Source organism: Salmo salar, chromosome ssa14 (assembly GCF_905237065.1).
Source record: "Salmo salar chromosome ssa14, Ssal_v3.1, whole genome shotgun sequence".
Taxonomy (NCBI): domain Eukaryota; kingdom Metazoa; phylum Chordata; class Actinopteri; order Salmoniformes; family Salmonidae; genus Salmo; species Salmo salar.
Window position 1 is genome coordinate 79,140,484 of NC_059455.1, and position 14,018 is coordinate 79,154,501.

At 42.1% G+C, this 14,018-nt stretch overlaps 2 protein-coding genes across 4 annotated transcripts; one reads left to right on the forward strand and one right to left on the reverse strand.

Annotated features, from left to right (window-relative positions):
• Nucleotides 1-1,224: 1,224 nt before the first annotated feature.
• Nucleotides 1,225-6,844, reverse strand: stpg1 (sperm-tail PG-rich repeat containing 1). 2 transcript variants are annotated; one of them, XM_014142621.2, is made up of 9 exons: nucleotides 6,756-6,844; nucleotides 6,403-6,501; nucleotides 6,194-6,315; nucleotides 5,992-6,090; nucleotides 5,561-5,740; nucleotides 2,435-2,546; nucleotides 2,134-2,302; nucleotides 1,696-1,886; nucleotides 1,225-1,527 (listed from the first exon to the last, which is right to left on the reverse strand). In XM_014142621.2, exons 2-9 carry the CDS (start codon nucleotides 6,434-6,436, stop codon nucleotides 1,454-1,456), a joined length of 981 nt encoding a protein of 326 aa, XP_013998096.1. In that variant the 5' UTR covers nucleotides 6,437-6,501; nucleotides 6,756-6,844; the 3' UTR covers nucleotides 1,225-1,453. The 2 variants fall into 2 exon arrangements, with proteins under 2 accessions (XP_013998096.1, XP_045550796.1); XM_045694840.1 differs by lacking the exon at nucleotides 6,756-6,844 and having other exon boundaries at nucleotides 6,015-6,090; nucleotides 6,403-6,477.
• On the forward strand, nucleotides 6,829-12,972 carry meaf6 (MYST/Esa1 associated factor 6). Of its 2 annotated transcripts, XM_014142533.2 has the most exons (8): nucleotides 6,829-7,100; nucleotides 7,614-7,729; nucleotides 9,558-9,645; nucleotides 9,767-9,812; nucleotides 9,928-10,096; nucleotides 11,504-11,533; nucleotides 12,340-12,373; nucleotides 12,515-12,922. In XM_014142533.2, exons 1-8 carry the CDS (start codon nucleotides 7,011-7,013, stop codon nucleotides 12,527-12,529), a joined length of 588 nt encoding a protein of 195 aa, XP_013998008.1. In that variant the 5' UTR covers nucleotides 6,829-7,010; the 3' UTR covers nucleotides 12,530-12,922. The 2 variants fall into 2 exon arrangements, with proteins under 2 accessions (XP_013998008.1, NP_001134764.1); NM_001141292.3 differs by lacking the exon at nucleotides 11,504-11,533 and having other exon boundaries at nucleotides 6,992-7,100; nucleotides 12,515-12,972.
• The last annotated feature ends 1,046 nt before the right edge of the window (nucleotides 12,973-14,018 follow it).

The window sequence follows — 14,018 nt, forward strand, 5'->3', positions numbered from 1 at the left end:
GGGTTTATTAAAAAAGCAGACATTTAATATCCCTTTGAGCATGGTGAAGTTATAAATTACACGTTGGGTGGTGTATCAATACACCCATTCACTACAATGATACAGGCATCCTTCCTAACTTAGTTGCTAGAGAGGAAGGAAACCACTCAGGGATTTCACCAATGGTGACTTTGAAACAGTTACAGAGTTTAATGGCTGTGATAGGAGAAAACTGAGGATGGATCAACAACATTGTAGTTACTCAACAATACTAACTGAATTTACAAAGTGAAAAAAAAAAGAATAAAAATATTCCAAAATATGCATCCTGTTTGCAACAAGGCCCTAATGTAATACTACAAAACATGAATACAAAGTGTTATGTTTGGGGCAAATCCAATACAACACATTACTGAGTACCACTTTCCATATTGTCAAGCATAGTGGTGGCTGCCTCATGTATGGGTATGCTTGTAATCGTTAAGGACTGAGGAGTTTTTCAGTGGGGAAGAGAAATGGAATGGAGAAGCACAGACAAAATCTGGTTCAGTCGGTTGGTTCAGTCTTGCAGCAGGTAGTCTAGCAGTAAAGAGCGTTGGGTCAACAACCGAAAGATTGCTGGTTTGAATCCCTGAGCCAACTTGGTGAAAAATCTGTCGATGTGTCTTTGAGCAAGGCACTTAACCCTAATTTCTCTGGATAAGAGTCCGTTAAATGACTAAAATGTAAAACACTTGGAGATTAATTCACCTTTCAGCAGGACAATAAACTACACTTGAGTTCCTTACTAAGAAGACAGGGAATGTTCCTTAGTGGCCAAGTTAAAGTTTTGATTTAAATCTACTTTAAATTCTATGGCAAGACCTGCAAATGGTTGTTTAGCAATGTTCAACAACCAATTTGACAGAGCTTGCAAAATTTTGAAATGAATAATGGGAGACTTACCCAGAAAGACTAACAGCTGTAATTGTTGCCAAAGGTCCTTCTACAATGTATTGACTCAGGGGTGTGAATATTGAGATACTTCTGTATTTTTTTTCAATACATTTGGTAAAATTTCTAAAAACATGGTTTCAATTTGTCATTATGGGGTATTGTGTGTAGATGGGAGTGGAACATTTTTTATGTAATCCATTTCGAATTGAGGCTGTAACACAACAAAATGTGGAATAAGTCAATGGGTATGAATTCTTTCTGAAGACACTGAATTGGAAATACAATTACTAAATAGATGGAAATATGAAGTGATTTGTATCCTTCTCTTTAGTCACAGTGAAACACATGCGTACAGTATATGGAATGCACATGAAAACATTGTACAAAACCTTCCTCACATGCAGAAACAAACTCCCACACCAAGCCACTCAACCACAGTAAAATTTCACATAAAGTACACTAGTAAATATATGCACAGTGTGGTGTGAACACATGCAAAAACACCCACACTAAAGCAATGTGAGTTGCCTCAAGTGCTTCATGCTGGAATCCAGTTGTTGGAGTAATTGTATAAGAAAGACCGCTTTGATGATGTGTCTGGTTCATAGTAACCTATAAACAAAAAGTGACATTAAGTTCAATCAATACCCTCTGCAGTGAAATGAAAGTTAAACATAAATGTATTTTTTTAAGAATACCAATAAAAATAGTAAAAAATAATATAGTATAACATGGCCACTATAACCGTTAGTGTGATAAGAAGGGTCATCAATAGAGCACCTGGCCCTGGAACTCCTTGGCCGCGCACATCTTGGGTCCAACGGCTTGTCCCAGAAACAAACACGGCACTGGACATGAAGTGCTTGGTCGGGTCTCCATAATTCACTACATCATACTGTCCAGGGCCAGGCAAAGGAGGGTTCTTCAGAAGAATCAGAGGGGGAGCTGATATTCCCAGGTAATGTCTCCTCCTTGGACAAGGGTTAAAGGGCATGGGAGAGCAGTTTAAGACCAGAGAGATGTTATCAGAGAAACGATTACCCTGCTAGTCCTGGATCCGTACTCATAAAGCGTCTCCCAGTAGGAATGCTGATCTAGAATCAGGTCCCCCTCCGTCCATGCAATCTTAAACATTCTGATCAAAAAGGCAAAACGTAATCTAAATCAGCACTCCTCTCTAAGATGGTTCATGAATATGGACCCTGTGCTTTTACTCACGGTAGGATGGTTCTCCTGACTGGCTCTGGGGTCTGGTAGGGACTATAGGTGCCTGGGCCTGGGACATGGTTATTCACAGGGGACTGGATCCTCACAGAGTTGGACTTGAAGCAGGAGAGGGGAACCTTGGGGCATTTCTGAGTTATGGCATCATTGACTTTGTAGTGACCTTGAACAAGCAAAGATAAACAGTATCATATATAAAATCCTGTAGAGGAGTCGACGTAATGCAATGTCGACTAAAAATGATATTCCCAATTAGCAAAAAATATACTGGTTTAATAAAAAGTATAATACTTACACGGCGATGGTCCTTTTAGAGTGTTTGAGCACATAGAACTCCGTCCAGTTGTAGACAGAAATACCGATTGAGCGGACACTAACGTGTTTGGCTTTACACCATTTAAAGACACCTAAAGCACCAAGAATAAAGGCAAGTCTTTAAACAAAAACACTACAGTCATGGCCAAAAGTTTTGAGAATGACACAAATATGAATTTTCACAAAGTCTGCCGCCTCAGTTTGTATGATGGCAATTTTCATATACTCCAGAATGTTATGAAGAGTGATCAGATGAATTGCAATTAATTGCAAAGTCCCTCTTTGCCATGCAAATGAACTCAATCCCAAAAAAACATTTCCACTGCATTTCAGCCCTGCCACAAAAGGACCAGCTGACATCATGTCAGTGATTATCTCGTTAACACAGGTGTGAGTGTTGACGAGGACAAGGCTGGAGATCACTCTGTCATGCTGATTGAGTTCGAAAAGCAGACTGGAAGCTTCAAAAGGAGAGTGGTGCTTGGAATCATTGTTCTTCCTCTGTCAACCATGGTTACCTGCAAGGATTCACGTGTCGTTATCATTGCTTTGCACAAAAAGGGCTTCACAGGCAAGGATATTGCTGCCAGTAAGATTGCACCTAAATCAACCATTTATCGGATCATCAAGAACTTCAAGGAGAGCGATTCAATTGTTGTGAAGAAGGCTTCAGGGCACCCAAGAAAGTCCAGCAAGCACCAGGACTGTCTCCTAAAGTTGATTCAGCTGCGGGATCGGGGCACCACCAGTACAGAGCTTGCTCAGAAATTGCAGTAGGCAGATGTGAGTGCATCTGCACGCACAGTGAGGCGAAGACTTTTGGAGGATGGCCTGGTGTCAAGAAGGGCAGCAAAGAAGCCACTTCTCTCCAGGAAAAACATCAGGGACAGAATGATATTCTGCAAAAGGTACAGGGATTGGACTGCTGAGGACTGGGGTAAAGTCATTTTCTCTGATGAATCCCTTTTCCGATTCTTTGGGGCATCCGGAAAAAAGCTTGTCCGGAGAAGACAAGGTGAGAGCTACCATCAGTCCTGTGTCATGCCAACAGTAAAGCACCCTGAGACCATTCATGTGTGGGGTTGCTTCTCAGCCAAGGGAGTGGGCTCACTCACAGTTTTGCCAAGGAACACAGCCATGAATAAAGAATGGTACCAACACATCCTCCGATAGCAACTTCTCCCAACCATCCAAGAACAGTTTGGTGACGAACAATGCTTTTTCCAGCATGATGGAGCACCTTGCCATAAGGCAAAAGTGATAACTAAGCGGCTTGGGGAACAAAACATCAATATTTTGGGTCCATGGCCAGGAAACTCCCCAGACCTTAATCTCATTGAGAACTTGTGATCAATCCTCAAGAGGCGGGTGGACAAACAAAAACCCACAAATTCTGACAAACTCCAAGCATTGATTATGCAAGAATGGGCTGCCATCAGTCAGGATGTGGCCCAGAAGTTAATTGACAGCATGCCAGGGCAGATTGCAGAGGTCTTGAAAAAGAAAGGTCAACACTGCAAATATTGACTCTTTGCATCAACTTCATGTAATTGTCAATAAAAGCCTTTGGCACTTATGAAATGCTTGTAATTATACTTCAGTATTCCATAGTAACATCTGAAAAAAATATCTAAAGACACTGAAGCAGCAAACTTTGTGGAAATTAATATTTGTGTCATTCTCAAAACTTTTGGCCACGACTGTAAAGCAACATCTTTTGAGTAAAATGTTCAGTACACAAACATGTAAGCCTATTGTATACAGGAAATAAACGTACAGTATTTCATATTAACATTCAAATATGGATCTAAAACATGGCTTCCCTCTTCTCATCAAATCAAATTAAATGTTATTTGTCACATGCACCGAATACAACAGATGTAGACCTTACCGTGAAATGCTTACTTACAAGCCCTTAACCAACAATGCAGTTCAAGAAATAGAGTTAAGAAAATATTTACTAAATTAACTAAAGTAAAAAATAAAATAAAAGTAACACAATCAAATAACGACGTGATATACAGGGGGTACCAGTACAGAGTCAATGTGCAGGGGTACAGGTTAGTCGAGGTAATTTGTACATGTAGGTAGGGGTAAAGTGACTATGCATAGATAATAAACAGCAAGTAGCAGCAGTGTAAAAACAAAGGGGGGGGGGTCAGTCTAGATGGCCATTTGATAAATTGTTCAGCAGTCTTATGGCTTGGGGGTAGAAGCTGTTATTAAGGAGCCTTTGGACCTAGACTTGGTGCTCTGGTACCGCTTGCTGTGCGGTAGCAGTGAAAACAGTCTATGACTTGGGTGACAGGAGTCTTTGACAATTTTTTGGGCCTTCCTCTGACACTGCCTAGTATATAGGTCCTGGATGGCAGGAAGCTTGGCACCAGTGATGTACTGGGCCGTATGCACTACCCTCTGTAGCACCTTACGGTCGGATGCCGAGCAGTTGCCATACCAGGCGGTGATGCAACCTAACAGGATGCTCTCAATGGTGCAGCTGTAGAACTTTTTGAGGATCTGGGGACCAATACCATATCTTTTCAGTCTCCTGAAGGGGAAAAGATGTTGTCGTGCCCTCTTCATGACTGTCTTGGTGTGATAGTTTGGACCATGATAGTTTGTTGGTGATGTGGACACCAAGGAACTGGAAATTCTCGACCCCCTACAGCCCCGTCGATGTGAATGGGAGCGTGTTCGTCCCTCCTTTTCCTGTAGTCCACGATCAGCTCCTTTGTCTTGCTCACATTGAGGGAGAGGTTGTTGTCTAGGGTTTCCGGGATGATGGTGTTGATGTGAGTCATGACCAGCCTTTCAAAGGACTTCATGGCTTCCGATGTGAGTTTTACAGGGCGGTAGTCATTTATGCAGGTTACCTTTACTTTCTTGGGCACAGGGACTATGGTGGTCTGCTTGAAACATGTAGATAATACAGACTCGGTCAGGGAGAGGGTAAAAATGTCAGTGAAGACACTTGACAGTTGGTCCACGCATGCTCTGAGTGCACGTCCTGGTAATCCGTCAGGCCCAATGGCTTTGTGAATGTTGACCTGTTTAAAGGTATTCTCATATAACCTAGGTTGTGAATAACCTTCAATACTGCACTTACATGATATTGATTAGGGGCTGGTGTCTTGTTCTTAGGGCCATCATGTTGTACAGCCACTGGCAGTCGGAAAGTTCTGGAGCCTCCCCTGCCGAAGCTGTGTTTGTGGATCAGAGAGGTCTGCAAGTTATAGGCATTTGGTCCTGGGATACCTCTCTGAGGGTTACGGGGAACTCTGACAGCCTAGTGGAGAAGAGAAGATGCCCTAGGTAAGCGTTGTAAGTATGGCAGCGGAACGGGTTTTAAGAGAGTATAGACCTACCTAATAATCTATAACATAAGCTTCATTGGGTTTCTGAGATCCTAAGGACACTTGATTTGATCCCTATTATCGGTAAAGTTTGAGAATACATTTCAATAAAATCTCATGATGATTCTACTGATGAGAACAAAGAGATTGAGATTGTGAGTAGGGTACCATTAACATGTCTGACCTGGGATGCAAAGCCTCCTGTACCTTTCTTTGAGAAGGAGGGGCTGCTGATTTCAGCAGGCCTGTGAGACATATATGTGCCTGGCCCTGGGTTTTCATTCTGAAACCACATTTTAAAATCATATCATAATTGGACAATTCATGTGTTGGTTGATTTATTGATTAGCTGGAGGACGGATTGATTAACTGGTTGACATATCTACCTGACTGTCTTCTGAAAGGAACCTCTTAGCTTGTGACAAGAACCCTTTCTTATCCTCATTGCTTATCACCACTGTTTGGTATTTGGTGGGTATTGATGATATGTATCCTGGAAGTTTGCAGCCTAGATGAATGTGAAAAGAAATATCTGAAGTCTGAGCAGATCGTTATTTAGGTCTACAAAGGATGAAAGGCAAAAAAGGACACTTACTGTCATTCAATCCTTTGTGTATTTTGCCCATCATTAGCTAAGAGACATTCAACACAACTGGAGTGACAGGTGCCGGATGCATTTACACCGCCTGACAATCTGTTTAGAAGGGAAGAGAGTTTGTAATGGCACTGACACTGCAACATTTAACATTAGCATGTTAACTTTTAGCTGACGACTAGTAGCCACAAGCTAGCGATTTGCACGGTTAATGTAGCTAGATGATCATGATAAAACAAAAGTAAAAAATAAATTGAAATAATTTCAGAAGGATTTAGACTTTTCTTATCAGCATCGAGCTACATTTACTAAACACGCAAAGTGATCATAGGATGCAATAATCTATCTCTTACCAAACTGCTGCCACAGTAGCCAGAAACACATTTCTGAGTGAGGATACAATGTTTCCGCATATGATATGTTGCCATGACAGCGAGTAAACGTTCTTGGCGGAAAGCAAAGAGGGCGAGGCAAGAGAATAAAACGCATTTGGCTCTTTGCACGCAACCTTACCTGTCATCTAGCGCCTACGCGTGGCGAAAGTTTTTACTGCTTATTTTGCTTCATCATTGAAGACGCGCCACTGTTTTGTTTTTCGAAGATTCATCATGGCAATGCATGCAAAAGCGACACCACCACAGATTCCCGACACTCGTCGGGAACTCTCGGAGCTGGTCAAGAGGAAACAAGAACTTGCGGTAAGTGAATTAGTTAGCTACGTTTCCATTTCGCTAAATATCTTGCTATATGCGTATCTTGCTGCATCTTATGCTTTATTTGGAAGTTAGCTTGCTAGCTAGCTAACTAACGTTAGGCCGCGCTAGTTACTTCGACTAGGCCTCGGCTTTCTACCAACATATTTGTGGCTTTCTCGTTAGCTAGCTACCACACTAATTGAGTTATCGAACATTAGATAAAAATGTTACATGCCTTTATTCAGCATGGTGGGTATAGATTGTTTTACTACTGACTCAATGTTTATATACAATGTGTCGCTGGCGCTAGTTACTATGTAGTAACATATTTTTCCCACAAGGAGCAGCCAAAACCTACTATGCGCATACCCTCATACTGTACATCATGGCTCTGGTACCAAACGTTTCCCCTTTTATCTGTGCTGGTACAGTCTCTGGCTATATTGTAATAACACATTCTGTCCGTTTCATAAACCACAAATGCAAAGTCTAATGCCTTTTGCATACTTTCCACAGGAGACGTTGGTGAACTTGGAGAGACAGATCTATGCATTTGAGGGCAGCTACTTGGAAGATACCCAGATGTATGGGAACATCATCAGAGGATGGGACAGATATCTCACCAACCAAAAGTAAGCATGACATGGTACAGCACGCTTAGACATGAAAAGTGAACAGTTGATATTGAATCATCGAGTCTGTGTTTGCAGTCTACGGTTGAAGTCGGAAGTTAAAGTACACTTAGGTTGGAGTCATTAAAACTCGTTTTTCAACCACTCCACAAATTTCTTGTTAACAAACTATAGTTTTGGCAAGTCGGTTAGGACATGTGCATGACACAAGTCGTTTTTCCAACAATTGTTTACAGATTACTTCACTTATAATTCACTGTATCAAATTCCAGTGGGTCAAAAGTTTACATACACTAATTTGACTGTGCCTTTAAACAGCTTGGAAAATTCCTGAAAATTATGTCATAGGCTAATTGACATCATTTGAGTCAATTGGAGGTGTACCTGTGGATGTATTTCAAGGCCTACCTTCAAACTCACTGTATATAGACCTTTTGTTTTCTTTTGTTCTACTGTATTATTGACTGTATGTTTTGTTTATTCCATGTGTAACTCTGTGTTGTTGTATGTGTCGAATTGCTACGCTTTATCTTGGCCAGGTCGCAGTTGCAAATCAGAACTTGTTATCAACTAGGAAAATCTAAATAAATCAGCCAAAAATTGTAGACTTCCACAAGTCTGCTTCATCCTTGGAAGCAATTTCCAAATGCTTGAAGGTACCATGTTCATCTGTACAAACAATAGTACGCAAGTATAAACACCATGGGACCATGCAGCCGTCATACCGCTCAGGAAGGAGACACGTTCTGTCTTTGAACGTACTTTGGTGTGAAAAGTGAAAATCAATCCCAGAACAACAGCAAAGGACCTTGTGAAGATGCTGGAGGAAACCGGTACAAAAGTATCTATATCCACAGTAAAACAAGTCCTATATCGACATAACCTGAAAGGCCGCTCAGCAAGGAAGAAGCCGCTGCTCCAAAACCGCCATAAAAAAAGCCAGACTGCGGTTTGAAATTGCACATGTGGACAAAGATCATACTTTTTGGAGAAATGTCCTCTGATCTGATGGAACAAAAACAGAACTGTTTGGCCATAATGACCATCGTTATGTTTGGAGGAAAAGGGGGAAGCTTGTAAGCCGAAGAACACCATCCCAACCGTGAAGCACAGGGGTGGCATCATGTTGTGGGGGTGCTTTGCTTCTGAAGGGACTGGTGCACTTCACACAATAGATGGCATCATGAGGGTGGAAAATTATGTGGATATATTGAAGCAACATCTCAAGACATCAGTCAGGAAGTTAAAGCTTGGTCGCAAATGGCTCTTCCAAATGGACAATGACCCCAAGCATACTTCCAAAGTTGTGGCAAAATGGCTTAAGGACAACAAAATCAGGGTATCAGAGTGGCCATCGCAAAGCCCTGACCTCAATCCTATAGAAGATTTGTGGGCAGAACTGAAAAAGCGTGTGTGAGCAAGGAGGCCTACAAACCTGACTCAGTTACACCAGCTCTGTCAGGAGGAATGGGCCAAAATTCACCCACCTTATTGTGGGAAGCTTGTGGAAGGCTACCCGAAACGTTTGACCCAAGTTAAACAATTTAAAGGCAATGCTACCAAATACTAATTAAGTGTATGTAAACTTCTGACCCACTGGGAATGTGACGAAAGAAATAAAAGCTGAAATAAATCATTCTCTACTATTATTTTGACATTTCACGTTCTTAAAATAAAGTGTTGGACCTAACTGACCTAAGACGGGGAATTTTTACTAGGATTAAATGTCAGGAATTGTGAAAAACTGAGTTTAAATGTACTTGGCTAAGGTGTATGTAAACATTCGACTTCAACTGTATTTACCCTGTTCTGTATTGTTCCGTTATAGAAATTCCAACAGCAAGACGGACAGAAGAAACCGAAAGTTCAAGGAGGCAGAGCGTCTGTTCAGCAAGTCCTCCGTCACTTCTGTAGCAGTGAGTGCTTCACTTCGCACTATCCTCTGCCTGTCCTCTCAATATATTCATGCTAGATCGTGTATGATTGCAAGAATGTGTAAATGCTGAGTCTGACCCACTTTTCGCCTTTGTTGAACAGGCTGTCTGTGCACTCGGTGGGATACCAGATCACATGAATGAAAAGCGTGGGTATTTGGTTCAGAACAACTGCATGGCAACTTTTTTGGTACCACAGTGCATTTATCTGTGTGAGATACTTATAGATGTGAGTGTGACATGCTTCTCCATTGTGTGGGACAGAGAGCGACACGTCCCCAGACCTCCAGAACCAGGAGAATGAGCCCAGTCAGGAGGACACAGAGGATGCAGACGGGGCCCTGCAGGACCTCAAACCTCAGAAGGCTGCATCCTCTTCCTCAGGCAGTCACCACGGGAGCCACAAGAAGAGGAAGAACAAAAACAGACACAGGTACCTGACCCTAAACACAACCCCCTGGTCTAGGCTAGCTCCTAAATACATCCCCCCTGGTCTAGGCTAGCTCCTAAATACATCCCCCCTGGTCTAGGCTAGCTCCTAAATACATCCCCCCTGGTCTAGGCTAGCTCCTAAATACATCCCCCCTGGTCTAGGCTAGCTCCTAAATACATCCCCCCCTGGTCTAGGCTAGCTCCTAAATACATCCCCCCTGGTCTAGGCTAGCTCCTAAATACATCCCCCTGGTCTAGGCTAGCTCCTAAATACATCCCCCCTGGTCTAGGCTAGCTCCTAAATACATCCCCCTGGTCTAGGCTAGCTCCTAAATACATCCCCCTGGTCTAGGCTAGCTCCTAAATACATCCCCCCTGGTCTAGGCTAGCTCCTAAATACATCCCCCCTGGTCTAGGCTAGCTCCTAAATACATCCCCCCTGGTCTAGGCTAGCTCCTAAATACATCCCCCCTGGTCTAGGCTAGCTCCTAAATACATCCCCCCTGGTCTAGGCTAGCTCCTAAATACATCCCCCCTGGTCTAGGCTAGCTCCTAAATACATCCCCCCTGGTCTAGGCTAACTCCTAAATACAGCCCCCTGGTCTAGGCTAACTCCTAAATACATCCCCCCTGGTCTAGGCTAGCTCCTAAATACATCCCCCCTGGTCTAGGCTAGCTCCTAAATACATCCCCCCTGGTCTAGGCTAGCTCCTAAATACATCCCCCCTGGTCTAGGCTAGCTCCTAAATACATCCCCCCTGGTCTAGGCTAACTCCTAAATACAGCCCCCTGGTCTAGGCTAACTCCTAGGGGGCTTTCAGTAGGATACATTGTTGTGGAACGTTCAGGTGGCAGGTAGCCTAGCGATTAAGAGTGTTGCTCTGGATAAGAACGTCTGCTAAATGAGTGAAATGTAAGATTAACTGAACATGGCCCTACTGTCGAGTCTGAAATCTGTGCTGTGCTCTCTCACTCTTTTTGATTGCTATGGATAATGAAAGTTGTCTCTGACTCTGAAGTTTCTTTGGCCAAGCTGCTAAGCTTGTACTGCTTTTGTTTTTCTTGGGTCAGCAACACACCATTTTTAAAGTTGTCAGGGTCAGTTTGATTAGGTGTACTAGTGTATAAACATCTGGTTTATAGCAAGTGGATAGTCTTTGTTTGTGTTGGAGCTGGAATGTGAGGAATAGTAAGCTTATCACACCTGTTCCTGTCCACATTATTATATGTTATATGTAGCTTAATATATTTAGCGCCAGATCTGCTCAATAAGGAACGCTTCATTTTGTGAAAAGACAAAATATTGTTTGTTGTAGGTTAATTTTACAGATATGTAGGCATCCCTTTAGAGTGAGGCAGGCCGGTGTACTAACTACTGCTGCTCTTTCCTCCCCTAACGCTGCCCCAGCCCTTCTGCCATGTTTGATTATGACTTTGAGTAAGTCTCCAATTTTACTTCCTGCTTCCTGTGGTGATACATCCTGGCTACGTACCAAATGTCACCCTATTCCCTACATAGCGCACTGCTCTTGGGCTCTGGTCAAAGGTAGTGCACTATGTAGGGAATATGGTTCAATTTGGGATACAACCCCTGCCTTCTCTGACCCCATCCTGACGTTCCCACTCTCCATCCCTCAGCTCTCTGTTTTGCTTCTGTCGCTCTAGCTCTGTCGGTTCATGCGTCCTCATAGTGAATCTATCATTATTGCATGTCCAAATCTTCAACGATGTCCCAAATGATACCCAATTCCCTATTTAGTGCACTACTTTTGACTAGGCCCCATACAAGGAATAGGGTGCCATTTGGGGATGCACCCTTCATTTCTCAAATCATGCGTTGTTTATAATAAGGTATTAGCACCTAGCTTCTGTAGACTCAACACTAGATTATTAAGTGTTTATGAATCATAGGGGGCATAAACACTTCTTCTATAGAAGTTCAGTGTAATTCTTGACCCTTCATGGTTTCATTCCAAAAGGTCAAGTTCCCCTAATCCAGTTATGAAAAAAGCTGCTTTTCCTGCCAAAATGAGATGGGGTGGTCAAAGGTTGAGTACAAACAAACATATTTCGCTGCACCCCAGGTGTTCATATGGTGCTCTGGTAGTCTTGTTGTGGTTTGGTCTCTTAGCTCTTAGCTTGAGTAACTGTAGTGGTGCTTGTTGTCCCCCCTAGTTACTGTTGTATTTAGTCAAACCTGAAATAGGCCTACCTAACACAACTCTTGCATTGTTTTGTTTTTAGATTTGACATGAAAGTGAACAAAAAACCCAGAGTGGTAAGCTATTCATTTGTAGGACAACATAACATTTAAATGTCTGCTCATTGCTTGCATTGAGCTATCAATAAAGACATTTGTTATTAGAAAGATTTAGGTTCTGCTTTTAATTCTGTTGTCTATGTTGTCCTTGTTCCACAGGATTATTCGACTTGATCAAGTGGCCAGACAGAAAAGGTCTATGGTGAAGCAGAGAGCCCCTCTGAACTTTAACTGTCTTTACGTACATTGTGTACATTGCATGAAACATTGCCTCTCACTTGCTATCAGAAATATTTCTGTTTCATGATTTTCCTGCAGACGAGGTGTTATTGCATGTTACTCAAGACGCAGGTGGGGGTTGAATAACACACCTTATTGTATAGGGTTGAAAATTCACTATTTATTATGTAACTCCCACCATATTTCTCTCCTTGTAACAAAAAGTTGTTTTACTTCGTATTAGTCATTGTGTAGTTTTGTAGCTCTAGAATATCCCAGCTTCTTTTTAATCTTTTGTTTTATTTTGAGATTTGTTTTGCATAAAATTGTAATAAAACCTTGAAAATACATTTGTTGTTTATTGGTAAAATCTACGCGTTAATAAATCATTAGTCACCATCTCTCTACCCTGTATTCTTCAGTAATAATACAGCAGGAAAATCAACACAGAAGCTCGTTTATTACCATCAGATTTCCCCTTGTCTGACAGCAATTACTGCCTGGTTTCTTTGTGGTGTCTTCATGGCTCATTTACGTACCAATTACAGGCCAATGAGCTCAGACGAGCCTCGGGGTCCTAGGATGTCTCCCAAGTCCCCCCTCTTATTGGATCAGTCCTAAATAGCATCACCATTACCTTTATAGTGCACTATTTTTGACCAGGGCCGGTAGGGCTCTGGTCAAAAGTAGTGCTCTATATAGGGATTAGGGTGCCATTTTGGACGTAACCATTCACATTTGTCAGTAATTCCCTTATCCCAGAGAAGATGTGCAGTGTTGGTGAGATTCTGGAAATGGTATCAAAACAATGTTCACATTCAAACAGTTTTATTCTGACTCCCAAGTATGATTAAAAGAACACTGTTTACACAAAGATATGAAGTCATTATGGCATTCCTGTGGGGCAGTTCTCATGGACTGAGTTTGTTTTATGAAAATAGTGACCGTTTGAGTGAACCAGGGGACAACACGATGACAGCCTATCCCATGCTATTTCTAGAATGTTCCCTTGTTTATAAAGATCAAACATGATGCGTACTGCATAGTATTGAAACAGGTTGGTGAAATGCCAGATGAAAAGGTAGTAGTAGTAGTAGTAACCTTTTTAAAGTAGATATGCAGGTTTGTTAGTGAACGTCGTTGTACTGCCATTTTGCAACACCACATTCGTTCACTAGGTAGCGCTGCTTCATAATGCATGTTCAAAAGACCTCAAAGGATTGCCTTAACTGCCTTTCAACCACAGGATTTCCATATCATAACCAAAAAGTCTTAACCCTGTTCCACATTTGGCTACTATGAGTCATACGTGTTTAAATCTGCTATCAACCTACCAAATGTATGGTTCATGCTGTTCTTAAATTCTCTGTATTGCCTAAGATCTTATTGATTAGGGTGTCCTCCCACCAATATTCTGCCATGTCAACTGTATTATGTCATCATG

Excerpts from the sequence above, each read along its gene's own strand:
- stpg1 (XM_014142621.2), bottom strand. The coding sequence starts at position 6,436 with ATGATGGGCAAAATACACAAAGGATTGAATGACA. Across the intron at positions 6,091-6,193 it reads TCCTTTCAGAAGACAGTCAG|AATGAAAACCCAGGGCCAGG; the intron begins GTAGATATGTCA and ends ATGTGGTTTCAG. Across the intron at positions 2,303-2,434 it reads TCTAAAAGGACCATCGCCGT|GTCACTACAAAGTCAATGAT; the intron begins GTAAGTATTATA and ends TGCTTGTTCAAG.
- meaf6 (XM_014142533.2), top strand. The coding sequence starts at position 7,011 with ATGGCAATGCATGCAAAAGCGACACCACCACAGATTCCCGACACTCGT. Across the intron at positions 7,730-9,557 it reads AGATATCTCACCAACCAAAA|AAATTCCAACAGCAAGACGG; the intron begins GTAAGCATGACA and ends GTTCCGTTATAG. Across the intron at positions 10,097-11,503 it reads AAGAACAAAAACAGACACAG|CCCTTCTGCCATGTTTGATT; the intron begins GTACCTGACCCT and ends ACGCTGCCCCAG.